Here is a 22,282-nt window from a genome sequence, read left to right on the forward strand (position 1 = left end):
ACTTCTCAAGTGTTCTGGTCTTCTTTTACACTCTTCTTTCTCTCTCTCTCTTTGTACTTTAGTTTTGCTACTTTCAATTGTGTTGTCTTACTTTGATTGGTCCTTTACTCTTTCATTTTCTGTCTCATAATTCCAATATCTGGGCCATTTCTGTTTCTACTCTACTGATTGTTTTCTCTTATAATCATGAGTTGATTTTAAAACTTCTTTTGTTCCTCATAATTTTTAAAGAATTGACTCCTGGATATTTTGCATAAAAATAATGACTGAGAGAAGCACACACTTGTAATATATCTACTCTGAGGCTGAGGCAGGGATCACAAGTTCAAGGCCAGCCTTGGCAATTTAGGCATAGCCTGTCTGAAATTAAAAGTTCTGGGAATGTAGCCCAGTGGTAGAGTGTTTGCCTAGCATTCCCTTCGCCAAATCTGAATTCCCAGCACTGAAAAAATAATAATGATGACTAAAAATAAATAAATAAATAAAGACTTACCTCCAGGAAAGGATTTTTGTTTGTTTTTATTTATTCTGTCAGGAAGTGAAAATTAGGGGCCAAAACAGGTTGATCTGTAGTTGAGCTGAATCTGGGCTTTGTGTGGTCCAGTGCACCATTGGTTTCCAATAGTTTTCATTGTGGATTGGATTTTTCTCATCAGAAGAGCCTGGGGTCTCAGCATGAAGGAACATCTGGATAGATCTTTGTGCTTTATGGCCATGCTAGCTTTTCAAACTAGGGAATTCTGATTTGCAGTTCTTCTGGAAGAAGAGTCACTAGGGGGTTTTTGTTGCAGTTATGCTTCCTGAGTGTGGGGACATCTATCTCTGTCCTTCTCCCCTCAACCTTTGCAGTGCAGCAGCCTTAACTTATACAAAGGCCTGCATTGCCTCAGAGTTTATCTCAGCTCCCAGCTTGCCTCCCTGCACTCAGTCTTTGATGCCCTGTCCTTGAGCATGTGATGCAGTCCTATAGAAAGTCAGCAGATGGAGAAAGTCTGTGGTTAGAGTTTCTCAGAATTTTAATCTGTCAAACTAGCCTCCACATATTCATTAAAAGTCCATTAAATGTTCTGTTGATTTCTCACTTTTCTCCATGGGGTTTCTTTCTTTCTGCTTTATCATAATTGAAAATCAGCATGTAGGAGAGAAAATTTCTTGTCTCCTATAAGTAGTGCGTCACTTGCTGGTGTTCACTTCATTTGGATTCTTGGCATTCTCAGCAGTCCAATGAGTTAAAATGAAACAAAGTCAAAAACTAAACGAACTTTGGTTTTTTAGTTTATTCAGCTAGTTATGATTAATAGAGAGAGAAGAGTGGTCACTCTTGTGGCTTTCTCCAAATTAACAAAAAGATTAATTTTTAAAAGTGAGATCGTAAAAAGTTCAGTAAGACCTCTGTGTCCCTGAACGTCTTGTCAGCTTCTAGTTTCGCTTAAGAACTGCTAAATCCTAAATACAAAGTGATAGATATTTTTACTCTAGGAAAAAATACACACATCAGCTTTGTTTTTGAAAGATTTTACTGTAGTTTGAAAAGGTCCTCCTTTTTTTAGTGCAATTATAGGTAAATTCTTCGATGTTAGACATTCTGTTTACAGGGTTTGGAGAGAGGATTTGTAATGGAGCCAGCTGTTCTATTTAGAGACATATTCAATAAATCATTCTGTTTTCAATGCTGCCTCTCAGTTTTATAATCCATTATACCTTATTTTTCAAGAGTTCCCACACGACAAATTGTGATATGTTCTTGAAGTACTGACATCATTCATGTGCATTTGGACTGCTGCTTCCTCAACCCTGATTCATTATTATAAAACTTATCGTCTTGCTTTTTGTCTTTTAGAAATTTGTTGAAAGCCCTCAGGCATTTTGCATTAGAAGATTACAATAGGATATGCTAAACCACTGGAGAGTTAAAACTGAATCCTAAGAAGTCGGACTCAAGGTCTAGTTCACCATTCATTAACTTTATTTTTTATTTATTTTTTTTAATTTTATTATTTTTTTTATTGGTTGTTCACAACATTACAAAGCTCTTGACATATCATATTTCATACATTAGATTGAAGTGGGTTATGAACTCCCAATTTTACCCCAAATGCAGATTGCAGAATCACATCGGTTACACATCCACAATTTTACATAATGCTCTATTAGTAATTGTTGTATTCTGCTACCTTTCCTATCCCCTACTATCCCCCCTCCCCTCCCCTCCCATCTTCTCTCTCTACCCCATCTACTGTAATTCATTTCTCTCCTTGTTTATTTTCCCATTCCCCTCACAACCTCTTATATGTAATTTTGTATAGCAATGAGGGTCTCCCTTCATTTCCATGCAATTTCCCTTTTCTCTCCCTTTCCCTCCCATCTCATGTCTCTGTTTAATGTTAATCTTTACTTCCTGCTCTTCCTCCCTGCTCTGTTCATAGTTGCTCTCATTATATCAAAGAAGACATTTGGTATTTGTTTTTTAGGGATTGGCTAGCTTCACTAAGCATAATCTGCTCTAGTGCCATCCATTTCCCTGCAAATTCCATGATTTTGTCATTTTTTATTGCTGCATACTACTCCATTGTGTATAGATGCCACATTTTTTTTTATCCATTCATCTATTGAAGGGCATCTGGGTTGGTTCCACAGTCTAGCTATTGTGAATTGTGCTGCTATGAACATCGATGTGGCAGTATCCCTGTAGCATGCTCTTTTAAGGTCTTCAGGGAATAGTCCGAGAAGGGCAATAGCAGGGTCAAATGGTAGTTCCATTCCCATCTTTCCCAGGAATCTCCAAACTGCTTTCCAAATTGGCCGCAACAATTTGCAGTCCCACCAGCAATGTACAAGAGTACCCTTTTCTCCACATCCTCACCAGCACTTGTTGTTCTTTGACTTCATAGTGGCTGCCAATCTTACTGGAGTGAGATGGTATCTTAGGGTGGTTTTGATTTGCATTTCTCTGACTGCTAGAGATGGTGAGCATTTTTTCATGTACTTGTTGATTGATTGTATGTCCTCCTCTGAGAAGTGTCTGTTCAGGTCCTTGGCCCATTTGTTGATTGGGTTATTTGATATCTTATTGTCTAATTTTTTGAGTTCTTTGTATACTCTGGATATTAGGGCTCTATCTGAAGTGTGAGGAGTAAAAATTTGTTTCCATGATGTAGGCTCCCTATTTACCTCTCTTATTGTTTCTCTTGCTGAGAAAAAACTTTTTAGTTTAAGTAAGTCCCATTTGTTGATTCTTGTTATTAACTCTTGTGCTATGGGCGTCCTATTAAGGAATTTGGAGCCCGACCCCACAATATGTAGATCGGAGCCAACTATTTCTTCTTTCAGACGCAGAGTCTCTGATTTGATATCAAGCTCCTTGATCCATTTTGAGTTAACTTTTGTGCATGGCGAGAGAAAGGGATTCAGTTTCATTTTGTTGCATATGGATTTCCAGTTTTCCCAACACCATTTGTTGAAGATGCTATCCTTCCTCCATTGCATGCTTTTAGCCCCTTTATCAAATATAAGAAAGTTGTAGTTTTGTGGGTTGGTTTCTGTGTCCTCTATTCTGTACCATTGGTCCACCCGCCTGTTTTGGTACCAATACCATGCTGTTTTTGTTACTATTGCTCTGTAGTATAGTTTGAACTCTGGTATCGCTGTACCACCTGATTCACACTTCCTGCTTAGCATTGTTTTTGCTATTCTGGGTCTTTTATTTTTCCATATGAATTTCATGATTGCATTCTCTATTTCTACAAGAAATGCCATTGGGATTTTTATTGGCATTGCATTAAACCTATAGAGAACTTTTGGTAATATCGCCATTTTGATAATGTTAGTTCTGCCTATCCATGAACAGGGTATATTTTTCCATCTTCTAAGATCTTCTTCTACTTCTCTCTTTAGGGTTCTGTAGTTTTCATTGTATAAATCTTTCACCTCTTTTGTTAGGTTGATTCCCAAGTATTTTATTTTTTTTGAGGATATTGTGAATGGAGTGTTTTTCCTCATTTCCGTTTCAGAAGTTTTGTCGCTAATGTACAGAAATGCCTTTGATTTATGCGTGTTGATTTTATATCCTGCCACTTTGCTGAATTCATTTATTAGTTCTAGTAGTTTCTTTGTAGACCCTTTTGGGTCTTCTAGGTATAGAATCATGTCATCTGCAAATAGTGATAATTTAAATTCTTTTCCTATTTTTATGCCTTTAAATTCTTTCATCTGTCTAATTGCTCTGGCCAGTGTTTCGAGAAATATTTTGAATAGAAGTGGTGATAGAGGGCATCCTTGTCTTGTTCCAGATTTTAGAGGGAATGCCTTTAACTTTTGTCCATTCAGAATGATGCTAGCCTGAGGCTTAGCATAGATAGCTTTTACAATGTCAAGGTAAGTTCCTGTTATCCCTAGTTTTTCTAATGTTTTGAACATAAAGGGATGCTGTACTTTGTTGAATGCTTTCTCTGCATCTATCGAGATGATCATATAGTTCTTATCTTTAAGTCTATTGATGTGGTGAATAACATTTATTGATTTCCGTATATTGAACCATCCTTGCATCCCAGGGATGAATCCTACTTGATCATGGTGCACAATTTTTTTGATGTGTTTTTGTATTCGATTCGCCAGAATTTTATTGAGGATTTTTGCATCTAGGTTCATTAGAGATATTGCTCTGTAGTTTTCTTTCTTTGAGGTGTCTTTGTCTGGTTTCGGAATCAGGGTGATGTTGGCCTCATAGAATGAATTTGGAAGAGCTCCCTCTTTTTTTCTATTTCCTGAAATAACTTGAAAAGTATTGGTATTAATTCTTCTTTAAAGGTTTTGTAAAACTCCGCTGTATACCCATCCGGTCCTGGGCTTTTCTTGGTTGGTAGTCTTTTGATGGCTTCTTCAATTTCATCCATTGATATTGGTCTGTTCAAATTGTGTGTATCCTCCTGACTCAGTCTGGGCAAATCATATGACTTAAGAAATTTATTGATGTCTTCACTATCTTCTATTTTATTGGAATATAGGTTTTCAAAATAATTTCTAATTGTCTTCTGTATTTCTGTAGCATCTGTTGTGATATTGCCTTTTTCATCACATATGTTAGTAATTTGAGTTCTCTCTCTTCTTCTCTTCGTTAGCATGGCTAAAGGTCTGTAGATCTTATTTATTTTTTCGAAGAACCAACTTTTAGTTTTGTTAATTTTTTCAATAGTTTCTTTTGTTTCAATTTCATTGATTTCTGCTCTGATTTTAATTATTTCTTGCCTTCTGCTACATTTGCTGTTGTTTTGCTCTTCCTTTTCTAGGGCTTTGAGATGAAGTGTGAGCTCATTTATTTGTTGGTTTTTTCTTTTTTTGAGGAATGACCACCAGGCGATGAAAATGAAAACTGCTTTCATTGTGTCCCAAAGATTCGGATATGTTGTGTCTGTATTTTCATTTATCTCTAAGAATTTGTTGATTTCCTCCTTTATGTCTTCTGTAACCCATTGATCATTCAGTAACATATTGTTCATTTTCCATGTGATGTAGGATTTTTCCTTCCTTCTTTTATCATTGATTTCCAGTTTCATTCCATTATGATCAGATAAAATGCATGGTATTATCTCCACCCCTTTATATTTACTGAGGGTTGCCCTATGGCATAATATATGGTCTATTTTTGAGAAGGATCCATGTGCTGCTGAGAAAAAAAGTATATCCATTTGATGATGGTTGATATATTCTATATATGTCAGTTAAGTCTAGGTTATTGATTGTGGTATTGAGTTCTATAGTTTCTTTATTCAACTTTTGTTTGGAGGATCTGTCCAATGGTGAGAGAGGTGTGTTGAAGTCACCCATAATTATTGTGTTGTGGTCTATTTGATTCTTGAACTTGAGGAGAATTTGTTTTATGAATGTCGCAGCACCATTATTTGGTGCATAAATATTGATAATTGTTATGTCTTGTTGGTGAATGGTTCCTTTTAAAAGTATATAATGTCCTTCCTTATCCCTTTTGATTAACTTAGTCTTGAAGTTGATTTTGTTCGATATGAGGATGGCCACCCCTGCTTGCTTACGAGGACCGTGTGCGTGGTATATTTTTTCCCATCCTTTCACCTTCAGCCTGTGTATGTCTTTTCCAATCAGATGTGTCTCCTGGAGGCAGCATATTGTTGGATTTGTTTTTTTAATCCATGATACCAGCCTATGTGGCTTTATTGGAGAGTTTAAGCCATTAACATTCAGAGTTACTATTGATATATGGTTTGTACTTCCATCCATGTTTGATTATTTATCCTTTTTTTAAAAAAATTAGTTTGTTTCTCCATGATTATCTTTCCCCTCACCCTCTGTCTTTACCGAGGCCCTTCCCACTGATGGTTTTGGTTATTGTTTTTCATTTCTTCCTCGTGTAGTGTTTTGCTCAAAATGCTTTGCAATGCTGGTTTTCTGGCTGCAAATTCTTTTAACTTTTGTTTATCATGAAAGATTTTTATTTCGTTGTCATACCTGAAGCTTAATTTTGCTGAATACACAATTCTTGGTTGGCATCCATTGTCTTTCAGTGTTTGAAATACATTGTTCCATGACCTTCTTGCTTTCAGTGTCTGTGATGAAAAATCCTTCGTTAACCTTATTGGTTTACCCCTGAATGTAATCTGTCTCCTTTCTCTTGTAGCTTTTAATATTTTCTCTTTGTTCTGTATATTGGATATCTTTATAACAATGTGTCTTGGCGTTGGTCTACTGTGATTTTGTGTGCTCGGTGTCCTGTATGCATCTTCAATTTGTATATCTGTTTCCTTTTTTATTTCTGGAAAGTTTTCTGTAATTATTTCATTCAGTAGGTTACTCATTCCCTTGGTTTGAATCTCTGTACCTTCTTCTATCCTGATGACTCGTAAGTTTGTTTTTTTTATGTTATCCCATAACTCTTGGATGTTTTCCTCGTGATTTTTTTACCAGCCTTTCTGAGTTGGCTAGACTCTTTTCAAGATGATATATTTTGTCTTCATTCTCTGACGTTCTGGCTTCTACTTGCTCCACTCTGTTAGTGATACTCTCAATTGAGTTTTTAATTTGGTTTATCGTTTCCTTCATTTCTAGAATTATTGTTAGATTATTTTTTATAATCTCTATCTCCTGATAAAGATGCTTAACTTCTTCTTTTATCTGTTTATGTAATTCATTCTCAATGTGTTCTTTCGCTGCTTGAATTTGCTGTCTTGTATCCTCTTTAAGGTTCCATTCCATCTGTCTAAGGTGTTCCTTGAGTTCTTTATATGACCATTTTTCTGATGACTCTAGGTCCTCCCGAATATTTAGGCTGTCCTGCATTGTTTGTACTCCTTTTCTTCCTTGCTTTTTGAAGCTGCTCATGTTACTTCTTGTTCTGTTTGACTGCTGAGTTACTGTTTACTCCTATAAATTTATTTGATGCTTGGGAGGAAAGGTATTAGAAGGGAAGGGAAGAAGTCACTAAAGAGAATGAGAGTAAGCAGGTAGAATTCAAGGAAGGGGGGATAAGATAATTGAAAAGAAATGAAAAGACAAAAGAAAAAAAATAGGAAATAAAAAAAGAAAAAAATATTTTAAAAAAAATAATTAAAAAAATTAAAATTAAAATTAGAAGAAAAAAATTTTTTAAAAATTGTAAAAAAAAAATTTAAAAAAACAACAAGAAAGAAAAATGAAAATGAAAGAAAAACCCAAATCAAAAAAAAAGAGAGAAGAAAAAAGAAAAAAAAACAAACTAATAAATGCAGTCTTAGAGTTTGATGAACTTCTCTTCCAGTAGGTGGCGCTGTGCCCACCAGGCCAAGTTTCTCCTGTCAATACGCGGGAACCAATCACTGTGCAGCAGCTCCTCCCAGACTGGGCGAGTCTCCAATCCTGAGTGCCTAGGGCCTCCTCTTGTTTCTAGTCACTTCCCACTTTTCCTCTAGCCAGGCCCCTCTCACGGGTGCCGCTCACCACAATACTGGCTACACACCAGGTCTGCTGCTCCCGGGAGCCCTGTTTTCATGAACGACTGGGCACACTCTCCCTGTTTGCCACTCCCTCCGACCCGAAGTTTGTATAGCTTGGGGCTGAGAATCCTCAGCGAATTTTACTTGCCCTCCGGTAGCCACGCCCCTGGTAGCTGGTTCAAGAGACCTCAGCTGTCAGCACTGGTGGGAGCAGTAGTTCCGCGCCACGGGTCCCGCGCCACCTCTGATTCCCTCGGTCTGGCTATTGCGCTCATGGGAGAGCTGGGAGGGGCCCTTACGGGAGAGCTGGGAGGGGGCCCTTAAGGTTTCCCCGATGTGTGGAGAGGGAAGGCTAGGGAATTACACACCTGTAGCCGCAGGTTTCAATGTAGTTATCTCCTCCGCCGCAGTCTGATGACGTCAGTTCGTCAGTTCTCTGCCATGGTGGTGTCTCTTGCAAATGGCAACAGTTCGTTTCCCTCTGCCTGACGACCAATGCAACGGGTGGGTCCTTACTGTCTCTCCCAAGCCCCGTTTCAAACCTGTGGCCACTACCTATGAAGGCTCGGTTGGCATTTACCTCGGTAGGATCAGAAGGGCTGACCAATTGTTTCAGCCGGATGGATTAGTGCTGAATCACAGCTGTTTGTCTGCGGGAAGTAGGCGAATGGGAGCTTGAATTCAGCTGATCCGGGCTCAGTGTGTGTTCTGAGAGGCCCAGACTGTTCGCCCCAGATCCACGTCAGCTCAGCATTGCCTAGTGATCCTGAGCAAACAGATTTAGGTTGTTTACGACTCCCTATGCCTGCACAGCTGAAGAGGTCAGAGACTTGATCTCTCTGCGCCCGCCGCCATGTTGGAATACCTCATTAATTTTATTAACTTATTTTATTCCTTCTTTTTTTTTTTTTCAGTTTTGAGGTTTTGTTGAAGATTTTCCTAAAGAATTATCTGAAATTGCCACACAGCAGAAATGGTTCAGCTGACCGGTACTCCTCTAAGTGCACTTGTTGATGAGCCGGTGCATATCCGGATTACAGGCCTGACTCCTTTTCAGATTGTGACTCTTCAGGCATCATTGAAAGATGAGAAGGAGAACATGTTTTATTCTCATGCCTACTATAGGGCCAATAAATTTGGTGAGGTGGACTTGGAACATGATTCTGCGCTTGGAGGTGACTATGTGGGAGTCCATCCCATGGGTCTCTTCTGGTCCTTGAAACCTGAAAAGCTATCAATTAGACTATTGAAAAAAGATGTGATGAATAGCCCTTTCCAGGTCCAAATAAAACTTTGTGACCTAATGACACCACTAGGAAATCAAGCTACTAGTACCTCAAAGGTCAGCCTGACTTTGGAAAGGTGGTATGTGGCACCTGGTGTCACACGGATCCAGGTAGAGGAAGGCCGACTTCGAGGAGCCCTCTTTCTACCTTCTGGTGAGTTGAATTACTGTTGTTATTATCCTTGCATTTCTTCTTTTGAATACTTAATCCTTCTAGCAATTTAGTTTTGATGTGGATAATACATAGAGCTCTCCTTGCCTTCCTTAGAATCAGAGTTAACTTTAGGACATCAAAACAAGAATATGCTAATACTACACTCCAACTCTGAGCCTGGAGCTTGTCTAAGGATATGACTAATATAGTTAATGGAATCCCTACATTGTGGGGTTTCCAAAGTTTTGGATTTGTACTAAATTTATCTGCATTATAGCCTGACTATTCTGAAGACTCTCATCTTGATGTCACAGAAACTGTGTCCCAGCACCTTTGGGGGCTCTATCATGTTGCATTTCAGTTTAATGTTATTGCATTGTTGTCACAATAAGCTGGTGATGTGATGGATTGAAAGACTGCAACAAATGAAGATGATGCAAAGAAACTTTATTCCCATTAGTCCATAAATATTGCATATTTATAAAATATTCCATAAATCAGATAATGTAACATTCTTCCTAATGGACATAAAACTTACCAGAATACAAATTATTTCCCACAGTGATCTCCTCATACCAGTAAACAGTTTTAAACATCTATTGGTCAGAGTTTATTTTGACTCTGAATGAAGCAAAGATAGTTCCCAGAAGACTTCACCAGACCAAGGTTTCTGATCTGTTTGAGGCCTACTGCCTCAAACAAGTGCTTTTATTTGGGACATAGCCATCACCTCATCAGAATATGTTGCCTTTATTTAATCTTTATAGAACTGAGATGGTGTTTTCGTCAGCTTTTTCTCTGCTATGACCAAAAGACCTGAAAAGAACAATTTTAGAGGAGGAAGAGCTGGTTTAGGGCTCAGAGGTCTCAGTTCATAGATGGTCAATCCCATTGTTCTGGACCTGAGATAAGGTAGAACATTAAGACAGAAGGGCATGATGGCGGACAGCATCTCAGGACATGGCACTCGGAAGAAGCAAGCAACAGCTCCACTCTCCAGGACAAAATATATATACCCTAAAGTTATGTCCCCAATGACCCACCTCCTTCAGCACACTCTACCTGTCTACAGTTACCATCCAGTTAATCCCTATCAGGGGATTAATGCACTGCTTAGATTAAGGCTTTCATAGTCCAATCATTTCACCTCTAAACTTTCTCACACTAGAGTTTTTTGGGGACACCTATTATCTAAACTATAACAGAGGGCTTGAGGACCCTTGATGTATTAAGGTTGATTTCTGGGAACATAGAGTTAGAGGTGGTGTAGAAGGAATAAATCTTCCCTTTTCAAATTTGCCATGACCCATGTACTTGTTTGGATAAATTGGAATTTTATATAGCCAGTAATTAGCATATAGATGACTTTATTGTATACAGGACCAGGAAGTAAGTAGCACAAAATTTTGTTTCTTTAGCACTCCACCCCTGTTAAAAATTTGTGTATTGATACAGTTCTGCCATGTTAGGATGGTGTGCTGGTTCAGGATGTACTGTTTGTGAACCCTTTGGACATTGAGTAATACTAGATTTTCCACTTGAGGTGTTTGTTCTATGGGAACACTGAAGGGTGAGTTGTGTGGGCCATAAAAAGATTGAGTTGGGTCTCAAAAACATTTCTCAACTGCAACATTCTTTCTAGATAAGGTACTCAGTACTATTAATAGTTCTCCCCTTTCCTTCCAAGCAGAATATGAAAGAAAACATCCTTATTCATCTACTCAAATGGCATTTTAAAACCAAGCGATATTAAGTTATCATTTCTTTCTTTCTCAAAGTGAATATAGTAATTTTTAAAAATTCCTAATACTCATTTAAATCAAACCACTCCTTTTAAACGTGTATGGTACCTGTCTTCCATAGCTAAAATCCTATATCTAACAATAGAATTCTCCCAGTAAATGCACTATAAATTTCTTTTAATGTATGGACTCCCTCAGAAAGGGAGTGTAGAATGATTCTCTTACCATGTCTCCTTTTTACCAAGTGTTAGGGAGTGGGGAATAATGAGCATTACTTAGTGAAAGAGTTCGTCATTTACATCTGCTTAGGTGGGAGATTTCATTACTAAGTAGCAGACTAGTGTAACTGAGCAGTATCAAGCCAGGGTGGTAGCAAAAGTAATCTTTAACAAAAAATATTTTTGAGTCATGTGCTTCCTTGAGAACCCAGTTAAATCTTTGGATTCTCATGTTAGTTAGCTTTTCATTACTATAATAATATACCTGACATGGTAAATGTATAAAGAAAAGAGTTTTATTTTAGGTTTCAGTCCCTAATCGATTGGTCCTGTTGTTCTGGGCAAAGCAGCACATTCTGGCTGGAATATATGGTGGAGCAAAACTGCTCACCACGTGGGAAGCAAAAGACAAGGAAAGGAAGGGGCTGGGGTCCCTTCAAAGGCATGCCCTCAATGACCTGAAGACCTCCTGTTATTCCATCTTGTCAAGTTTCTACCATCTCCCAATACCATCACCCTTGGATCAAGCCTTTACCACATGCTTGTCTAAACTATAACATTTCTCATCAGTAAAATGCACACTTAAACATATATTCTACTTTTGCATATAATTTTAGGACCTTCCAAGTTTTCCTGAGGTCTGGAAAACTTGTACCTTTTATGTACCTTTTATGGGTTAAGAAGTACTGGCCCAATTTTCTGGTTTTCTTTACTCTAAGACTATGCAAATGGTTCCCTTATCAATAGGCCATAATTCAGTCCCAGTTACAAGGCTGAAAATTGGGGGATTCTATTTAAAAATTTATACATTAATTTCAAAATTTCTATTGCATTTCTCCCTTATGGGTTCATATTTTTATTATCTTTTCCTCATCCTTCATACACAAACATGTTTTGTTTTATTTTATTTTATTTCTTTTTCAGGAGAGGGCCCTTTCCCAGGGGTAATTGATTTGTTTGGAGGTCTTGGTGGACTGCTGGAACACCGGTCCAGTCTCCTGGCCAGTCGTGGCTTTGCCTCATTGGCCTTGGCTTACTGGGGCTATAAAGACCTGCCTTCCCAACTGCAGAAAATAGATTTAGAGTATTTTGAAGAAGCTTCCAACTTTCTCCTGAGACATCCTAAGGTAATTTTATCTCTTTAGTAAGTTTTAGTCCTAGTTTTTTTTTAAATAACCATAATATTCTGTTGCTTCTCTTAACTTCCAATTAAGATTCTCCCTCAGTGAATCCAAAATTCTGTTACTTGCCCATATTATTCACTTGACTTCTCATCCAGTTTATTTTGCTCAGAAAAACAAAATGCGTAGGAAGTTAGCCTGTGTCCAAAAGGCATTGGCTTAGAAGTTAGACAGAAATGAGTTATATTTCTAGCTTTGTCTCATTTGGCTCAGGGAATTTGGGTAAGTTACTTAGTGTTTCTTCACCTGTTAAATAATCTTATAATGATACTATTTTATAAAGCTATAGTGAAATTTAAAGGCTATTATCAAAAACAGGGTTCTTATTGTAAAGTACTTGATAATATAGCATTGTAGTCAATATAGTATTATAGTATTTGACAGTACTAAATACTCAATTATTATTGTTATCATTTTCTCATCACCATTTTTACCTAGACAACTACTATGCATTTTTTTGAAAAATGGGTCTGAGTCTTTATTACTTGAGAGGACTTGAACATAATACTTTAGTACTAGTACTCTGATTGTAGTCCAATCTACATACCATCTTGGAATCTTAAAATGTATACTTTGCTACTATAATAAGGGTGGCACTTATTATTCCTTGTGGATTGCCTACTATTTTTTTCTTTAATAAGAATTAAACTAAAATTAAATGTAACTAGTATATAGTTTTTCATGTAAAGATCACCAATATAGAATCAGGTTTGCAATAATAAGATAAGCAACAATTACTGATAATTTACTAATGTACTGAAATTTTAAATGGCTATTTTTGATGAATTAAATGGAATTGTCCTTGAACTATCAGATAGGCAATGTTATCATTATGCCAGCCCTTTGCTTGACTTGGATGAGAAATAAAGAGATTATATGATTCTGATTTTCCACTTCCTTAGTCTGGTTCCCCTTATACTTGCTGCATGACTTTGCTGTTTTGACATTGCTGTTTTTGCAATGTCAAAAAGATAGCTAGTTATGACTATTAATCTAGGCCTAGAAACCAAACTTTGTTCCTAGGCCCTGAGTGCTTCCATTAATGCTGCTTTACAATATCTCTTCTGCTAAATGATAAATCAGAGACCTTTCAATTCCTGATAGGAATTGTTGATTTTAAGTGACTTTTGAAAACTTGAAATTCCCTGATCCCAAATTGGTGACAGAAGTTTTAGCAAGAGTTACTGTTCTTCCAAGGATCAGAAACAAAGTAGATAAAGTCTGCATATATTTGAGTCACATTTTTTAGTTCGAGTATGTTATAATTGCTTTTGGTTTATCTTCCATGGCCAAATGCATTGAGTTCCCATCTCTCCTTGCCATAACTGTGACTATCTTCCATATTAAGACATAGAATTTCAGAAAGGGGGAGCCCAGATTGGGAAAATGGAAAGTTTAGTAAAGGATATTGAGTTTCAGTAAGAAAAAAGAATAAATTCTGGTGTCTATTGTATAGTTAATAATGCATTGCATATTTCAAAATTGCTAAAGGAATAGATTTTAAATGTTCTCAACACACAGAAAGATAAGTTTGTGAAGTTGTGAAGTGATGAATATGTTAACTACCCCAATCTGCTCTTTCCAATTGTACCTCATAAATGTATATAATTGTTATGTGTCAATTAAAAATGAAAATTAAAAAAGGATTTCAAATCTTTGAGATATCCTTTAACTGATTCAAACCACTTTTTTAGTGTGCGACATGGGAAATAGGGAGAATACATTCCTCATTCTGTTTGTTTAGTTTTTTTTTCCCCCTTATCTTATTTCTCACATTTCTATCAGCTGGCCACAAGTGGTATTTTCATTCACGTTTTTCTAAATAGTGGGAAACCCCAAACATTTAATTGATAAAATTTCCCGAAAATTCAGAAGACCAATTAAGAAGAGAAAGATAAAAAGATGTTTCTCTTTGAAACTCTGCAAGCATCCAGGGCTCGAACACAATCAAGGCTGTATTTTGTGCCACAAAGAACTATCTTGTCTTGAGCTCCTTCTTTGCACTCCTGTACCTAGCCAGTGATTGAGAGCTAGCTCTACATTCTACACTTTTAAATAACTTGGAACCATGTAGTTTCCTTTTCATTTCCACTGGTGTCCCCTTTTGTTCAGACACCATCACTTCTTGCCTATGCTATTGTAATAAGTTTTAGTTTTTCTGCCTCTATTTTTTTCAAATTAAAGTTGCAAGATTAGCCTTTTGAGAGCACAACTGTTTGCCAGGCTTCCTAGCATTGTTAGACAAACTTTCTATGCTCTGAATTCTGCATATTTCTTCAGCTCTACCTTATGCTCATCTGTAAAACCTGGCCTAATACTGCTCTTAAGTTAGGAAAAGAGTCAAGGCTTGCTGGGCACTTCTTTCAGAAGTACTCACTATCATGTTGCTATTTTCTTTTTCAGACTTATTCTGCTTTTTCCCACCTTATTCTCAAAATTCAAGTAATGAAGAACTACCCTGTGGTTCCCTAACTTCATTGTTCTTTGTTGCCTCTGAGTTCTCACATGTGTTCCTGTCATAGAAAATCTGTTTGGGCTACAATTCCCAGAAAAGTGGCTGTTGGTGGCCTAATAATATCAACATAAAGAATTTTATTCTCTCACTTAACAGATCAGAAGAGAGGTGGTTCAAATCAGTGAAGTGATCAAGGAAACTGAAATGATATTTCTGTAATTTTCTTACCTTACTCTCTGGGTCACAAAGTGACTGTGGCAGTTTTAGGCATACTTAATGCCTGAACATGCCAGCATCGTAAGATGGAAAGAATGGTCAGAAACACAGGCTTTCACATCATGATTCTGTATCATTTTACAGGGGGATAAAAGAAGCCCTTAGGTAAAATATATTGGCCTTACAAAGGAGGCTGAAAAAGTATGTAGCAAAGAGCAATAGGTTCAAACACATTAGAATTTATCTCTTGGGACTGGATACATTGCTATGCCACACAAAATCAAGGCAGCATTAGCCTTGAAACTGTAGTGAATGATTCTGGTATAGGTAACCTAATGATGCCTGCTACACTCAGCATGGAATACTACTCCTTTTGGGCTCCCATTATTTTTTACATGAAGACTCAATGCATAGTCCATTTCCTCTGAAAGTCTTTCTTAGATCCTGCAGGGAGTTCCTTGGTGGCAAGAGACTGAGCCTTTTCTCCCTGGGGCCCTCACTGTTTGACATAGGGTGGATGATCTAAAAATGCTTATTTGATAATTGACAAGGAAAAAGAAAACTGAGCCAAACTCCCTTGTGATTTTTTTTTTTTTTTTTTTTTTGCAAACAAAGCAAGCTAGAGTCCTCTGTTCAAATTTCATGCTTTATCCTACTGACCCATCTTCTTTCTCAGTCTCTTCCTCTAGAATGCCCATTCTTTTGAACTTTTAGAATTGGTGCAACAAAGTTTATTAATCAATTATATCCTGATTCATATTATTCACAATAGTACATGCATTTTACTTATTTTCCCTAAGACATTGATATTTCTTGAGGGCATTTTAAACTCAGAATCAAACACAATGCTGAATCCATAGTATTTAGTCAGTAAAGCTCAATACGTTTTTAAAGGAGTGTTTCCTTGAATGCACATTCTATCTTCCAGAACTCTACACATGAGGTGTGAGTATATTTGCTTTGTTTGCATTGGTCACTGAAGCTCTTTGGTTGTCTAAGATGATGGGTTTTCCTAAATGAAGGGTAGAATAACATCTCATTTTTCTTATTTTCAGATCTTTGGCCCAGGCATTGGGGTAATCGCTACATCCAAAGGAGCAGAGATTGCACTGTCTATGGCTGTTCACCTAAAACAAGTCACAGCCACCATACTTGTAAATGGGCCAACCTCCATTTATGGCTTTCCACATGTATACCGCGGTCATACCTATCAGCCTATACCCTATTCTATACAGTTTCTGTCCACCAATGCTTTGGGGTTTATAGAGTTTCATGGCATTTATAAGGAAATTGGAGTTGAGGCTAGCCAGTCTTTTCTTCCCATTGAAAAGGCCCATGGGCACTTCCTCTTCATTGTGGGAGAAGATGATAAAAATACCAATAGCAAAGAACATGCTAATAAAGCCACAGAATGGTTAAAGAGACATGGGAAGAACAACTGGACCCTGCTATCTTATTCTGGGGCAGGCCATTTGATAGAGCCTCCCTACTCTCCCCTGTGCTGGGCATCAAAGAACCCCAATGTTTACACACCTCTCCACTGGGGAGGAGAAGTTATTGCACATGCAGCTGCACAGGAACATTCTTGGAAGGAGATCCAGAAATTTCTCAGGAGGCACCTCATTCCAAAGGTGACCAGTCAACTTTGAGAAGACTACATATTCCTGGGAAATAGAAAGAAAATCTCTTCATTAGCATCTCTTGATTTTCATAGAGGAAGACCTTTGATCTCTTACTGTTAAGAGGGAAGTTGTAACTAAAAAAAGGGCAGGAGGAGTGGGAATGGTAAAGTCTTAATTTTTGAAAGGGAAATGGTTTCCACTGAACCAAATATTATACACTGAGAATCTCTTATTTGTAGAAATAATCTATGCCTCTACCTGCCCTGAAATAGTCATCATTTTAGCAATTCTCAATCATAGCAATTGTCAAGGGAAAATTTACCAACAATGAACCACAGATATGAAGAACAGATATGAAAAGAATCAGATGCTGACATCTATTTCCTAAAACTCAAATATTTGTAGATCCCTCATAGCTCATTAAAAATATACTCATAGCTCATTGTTGCTTTGTTGTTATTGGGAGGCTCGAGCCAGATAAAGAATGTATTATTTTAAGGCAATGTGAAAGTTTATTATGGATGTAAGATCATTGAATCAGTCTACAATCAAAAATTCAACAAAAAATTAATGAAATTAAATAGAATTATTTTTGTGTCTGAACATGTACAGCATGTTGGCATTCTCAACAATGAGAAAGCAGAAATTTGAGATTCATAGACTTGCAATTCAATGGGGATTGTATATCTCTAGATTAGGGTCTGGCAGACATTTCCTGTAAGGTAACCAGATGGTAAATATCTTCAGCTTTGTGAACCATAAGGTCTCTGTTACTACTCCTTAGCTCTATTACAGCACAAAAGCTGTAATAGCCATAGGTAACTGTGTATTGAATGATGGTGACTTTATTCCAATTAAATTTTATTTATGGACATTGAAATTTGTGTTTCTTATCATTTGTACATATTTCAAAGTAGCAATTTTCTTTTTATTCTTTTCTCAAAGCACTTATAGATGCGAAAACCATTCTTAAATCCAGCAGCACCACACAAATAGGCTGTAGGCCACATATAACTCTCAGGACATAATTGGATGACCCTGGGTATAGTGCAATCCAAATGACCTTGTCCAGGGTCAGATTTGCTGTGTGTTCTCTAAAGGGAAAACCATAGTCCCACTATTCCCAAGCTACCTAATTGCAGTGAATAGAAGGTGATTTGTGGCTAATCAAGGCGAATATGACCAAGCAGAAATGTATTTTAGATGATTTTATAGGTATGATGGGGTAGCCAATGAGAAATTAGAATAACAGAAGTAAAATGAGGATGCTTTAGTTGTGTCTGCCTAAACTCCTTTCCATTTGTGTGCTTTCTGATACTTTCTTTGTTTAGAATAAAATAATCCTATTTGGTTTAAGTAGAACAAATAGCTCCTTCCTCTCTCACTCAGAGAAGTGGTCACATTTCACATATTTGAAAACCTCATATTGAGTATGATAATCGTGCAGTTGCATATGAAATAGCTTACATGACTCTTAAATTTGTGCATTTGTATGTTCAGATAAATAGGTGTGAACTCTGATGCCAATTCTTTACATTAAGTGTATTGATGTTAATATCACTTTGAGAGTGACATCATAATGTTATTGATAGCAATTTACATGATGAAATTAAATAATTTCTGTAATAATGATAATTTCTCAAAAACTATTTTATAAATTTATGACTTATTACTAATTTAAGTATTACTTTAAGAAATGGACTGGGCGTGATGGTGCATGCCTGTAATCCCAGGTTGTGGAGCCTGAGGCAAGAGGATCGCAAGTTCAAAGCCGGCCTCATCAACTTAGTGAGGCCCCAAACAACTCAGCGAGATCCCGACTTTACATAAAATATTTAAAAAGGCTGGGGATGTGGCTCAGTGGTTAAGCACCCCTGGGTTCAAGCCCCAGTACCCCCCACACCCCCCAAAAAAACTACATGCACACAAAGAAATGTGTTTATTTGTTATTTCAATTTCTTTGTCCTCTCCAAAGCAAAATTGCTCCAAATTAAAATGAATAAATCAAATCTCTAATGATCCATTGAAAGATGTCTGTTGAGAGAACAGAAATTATGTGAAAATCTTGGTCATAACAACACAATCAGTGATTTTGCTAAATGATGCCACAGGATGAATATGTAATGATTTATTAATTATGAGTGTCTTTATTACTTATTTGAAACACTGCTGGCCTGTCAAAAGAATACCTAGACATGTACTATAATAATACTATGGAGTTATTTTTTGATATTTTAAGACTTCTGGTGATAGAAATATTATAATTTTACAAATAATTTTTTTTGTCATTATGAAGGTGTATTTCAGGTAGGAAGATAGAACATATTTTACTGAATTGTGTGTTCTTTTGGCTTATTCATGTTAAATAGGTATAATACTGTATGTAGATCTTCATTTTTACTTTTGCTCCACAAATGTAGGGAATGGATTTATACATTACATATGCCTATTGCTGCGGAGTCTCCCTAAAATTCATATGTTGAAATCCATCCTCCAAGGTTCAGAGATGGGGCATTTGGGGAAGTGATTAAATCGTGCCCTCACAGTAGGATTAATGCTTTTTAAAGAGGTTGAAGGGAGCTGTATTGCCTCTTCTACCACATGAGGATATAGCTACAAAATGTGTCTATGCATTCATCTATGAATGACCCCTTATCAGTCACCAAATCTGCCAGCACCTCGATCTTACACCTCCCAATCTCCAGAACTGTGAGCAATATATTTCTATTATTTATAAATTACCTATCATAAGCTATTTTATTATAGTAGCAAGAATAGACTAAGACAGACATCAGTACCAAGAAGTAGAGCATTATCAGAACAAATACCTTAAAATGTATAAGTAGCTTTGGAACAAAGTAACGGGTAAAGGCTGGAATAGTTTGAGGTACAGTGCCATGAAAGGGACTCTACAAGTGATTCTGGTAAAGGCTCAGCAAAGAAGAGAGCTATAGGGACTGCTTCAATCTTAGAAATTACCTGAGAGCTCATAGTTAGAGTGTAATTGGAAATATGGATGATAAAAATCATTCCGATGAGGTTTCACATGGAAATGAGGAATATGTTATTGGAAACTAGAAGAAAGGGAATCCATGTTTTAAAATGGCAAAGAACTTGGCTGAATTGTGTTCAACTTATAAGTGATGAAAATAGATATTTGATAGAAGAAATCTCTAAGCAAAGTGCCAAGGGTGTGGCATTGTTTTTCTTGACTGCCTACAGTAATATGTGAGAGGAGATAAATAAATGAAGGTAGAATTTATAATTGGAAGAGAAGCAAAACTTAAAGATTTGGAAAATCCTCAATGTGGCTGTGTTCTAAAGCCTGAAAAAGCAGCCCAGGAGAGAACACCAGGCTGTGGCTAAGTAATTGTTTGACAAGGAGATCTGTTTGAGTCAATTTTTTTTTCTGCTGTGATAAAAGGACCGAACCAGAACAACTGTTAGAGGAGAAAAGGTTTATTTAGGGGCTCACAGTTTTAGAGGTCTCAATCCATAGGCAGCAGGCTCAATTCCTCAGGGCTCGAAGTGAGACAGAACATCACAGTAAAAGAGTGTGGCAGAGGGAACCAGCTCATATGATAATCAGGAAGCAGAAAGAGACTACTCTCCAAATACAAAATATATACGCCATAATCATACCCCCAATGAACCACTTCTTCCAGCCACACCCCACCTGCCTCCAGTTACCACTCAGTTAATCCCATAAGGGATTAATTTACTGATTAGGTTAAGGCTATAACCCAATCATTTCTCCTCCAAACCTTCTTGAGTTTTCTCACTCATGAGCTTTGGGGGACATCTCACATCCAAACCATAAGAGTATAGTTATGCAGACACCAGGTGCTATCTATCCTGACAATGGATTAATGCTGTCCCTTTCATCACAGGTCCAGAATGCTAAGGCCTAGGGACAGAAGATGTCAAAAGAGGGCCTCAGGTATTCCTGGAACCTTGGTGCCAGGACATCTCAAGTCTCCCATTTCCTCTATTCTGGTGCAGTGCTCCTCAGCAATTAGGTGTGGTTTAAGTGGGCTAAGGTTTGAGTTGGTCACCCCTCTGGTAAGCACAGATGATAAACATTGTTGATGCCCATGAAGTACCACCTTCATCAAGGTGCCGAGTACATGAGCTTTGACGGCATGGTTACCTGCACCTGGATTTCAAAGGATGCCCCAGAGAACCTCAGACCAGGCAGAGAACTGCCACAGGGGCAGAGTTATCACAGACAGCTCTCAGATCAATGTCCAGTGGAGCTATAAGGGTGAAGGCTACCATACGGAGTGATGCCTAGCAGAGCTGTGGAGACAGGGCTCACCTCTATGACTGTAGACCGGTAAGCCATCGAGAAGCAGCTCCAGTCTGGGAGAGCCACAGTCAAAAGACCCAGTATTGTAGAGCTGCTCTGTGGGTTTCTCTCAGCAAAGCCATGAGGGCAGTGTGTGTGGAATGTGGAACAATGAGGCAAGATTATCCTGGAGCTGTAAGATTTAATGTTTGCCCTATTATATTTGGGGTTTAGTTGGAACCTATTATCTCTTCTTTCTTACTTCCTTTTGGAAAGGAAATCCCTGCCCTGTGCCTGTCCTACCATTATATTGGAAACACATAACCAGTTTGACTTCAGAGTCCCAATAATGAAGGGGCATTTGCTTCAGGATGAATCATACTTTTAAGTCTTACATCTATCCAATTTAGATGAGACTTTAGATTTTGAGATGGTGCTGGAACTTTTGAGTTAGCTTTGGGGATACAGGAATGGAATGAATGTATTTTGCATGTGAGGACACAAATTTGGAGAAGTCAAGGGAAAAATTCTATGATAGGAAAGTGGGCATCCCCTTAAAATTCATATGTTGAAGCCTGACCCCCCCAGGATGATGATACTGAGGGGTAAAGCCTCTAAAGGGAATGATGGGATTAGTGCCTTATAAGAGAATAAAGGGAGCTGCTTTGCTCTTCCACCACGTGGTAGCAATATGATGCCATTTATTAAACACACAGCAAGTTCTTATCAGACATCAAATGAAGAAAGAAAAGCATCAAGCTGCTGAAGAGAAGAGAATTTATTTTCCCTGATTAGTGATTTTATCTGTCACAGGTGAACTTTTGTTCTCTTTTAATCTTTGTTTCCCGCCTTCTCGTGTTGCTTGGTAGTTCTTAACTATCCTTCCTCCTAACAAGTCACTTTCTCCCAGTATTATAGACTTGATCCCCTGCATCTTGGGAATCTGCAAGTCTGGCACCAGCTGAACTCCCTTGTTTTTATAGTCAGCTTGTAATAAGGCTGCTTCCATGTTGTTGAGGGTTTCTTCTCCAATCACTTCAAAGTTAATCCTGTGTGAGGCAGTCAGATTCTTGTTGCTTGTCCTCTGCTGATTTGGATCCTTTATTGTGTTGACACCCTTCCATGGGCAGAGACCCGCCTGGTGGTGCAAAGAAGTGGGAAATTTTAGAAAATCTATTCTATTG

The 22,282-nt window shown here is 37.6% G+C and overlaps 1 protein-coding gene across 1 annotated transcript; it reads left to right on the top strand.

The window, feature by feature from the left end:
• Positions 1-8,910: 8,910 nt before the first annotated feature.
• BAAT (bile acid-CoA:amino acid N-acyltransferase) lies at positions 8,911-16,837 on the top strand (the record flags this gene model as incomplete). The annotated part of the gene is made up of 3 exons (XM_081281547.1): positions 8,911-9,376; positions 12,261-12,463; positions 16,244-16,837. The coding sequence occupies 3 exons, from the start codon at positions 8,911-8,913 to the stop codon at positions 16,835-16,837; spliced, it is 1,263 nt and encodes a 420-aa protein (XP_081137673.1).
• Positions 16,838-22,282: the final 5,445 nt, after the last annotated feature.

The sequence above is a fragment of the Spermophilus citellus genome (genome assembly GCF_964194105.1).
Source record: "Spermophilus citellus genome assembly, chromosome: 2".
NCBI lineage: Eukaryota > Metazoa > Chordata > Mammalia > Rodentia > Sciuridae > Spermophilus > Spermophilus citellus.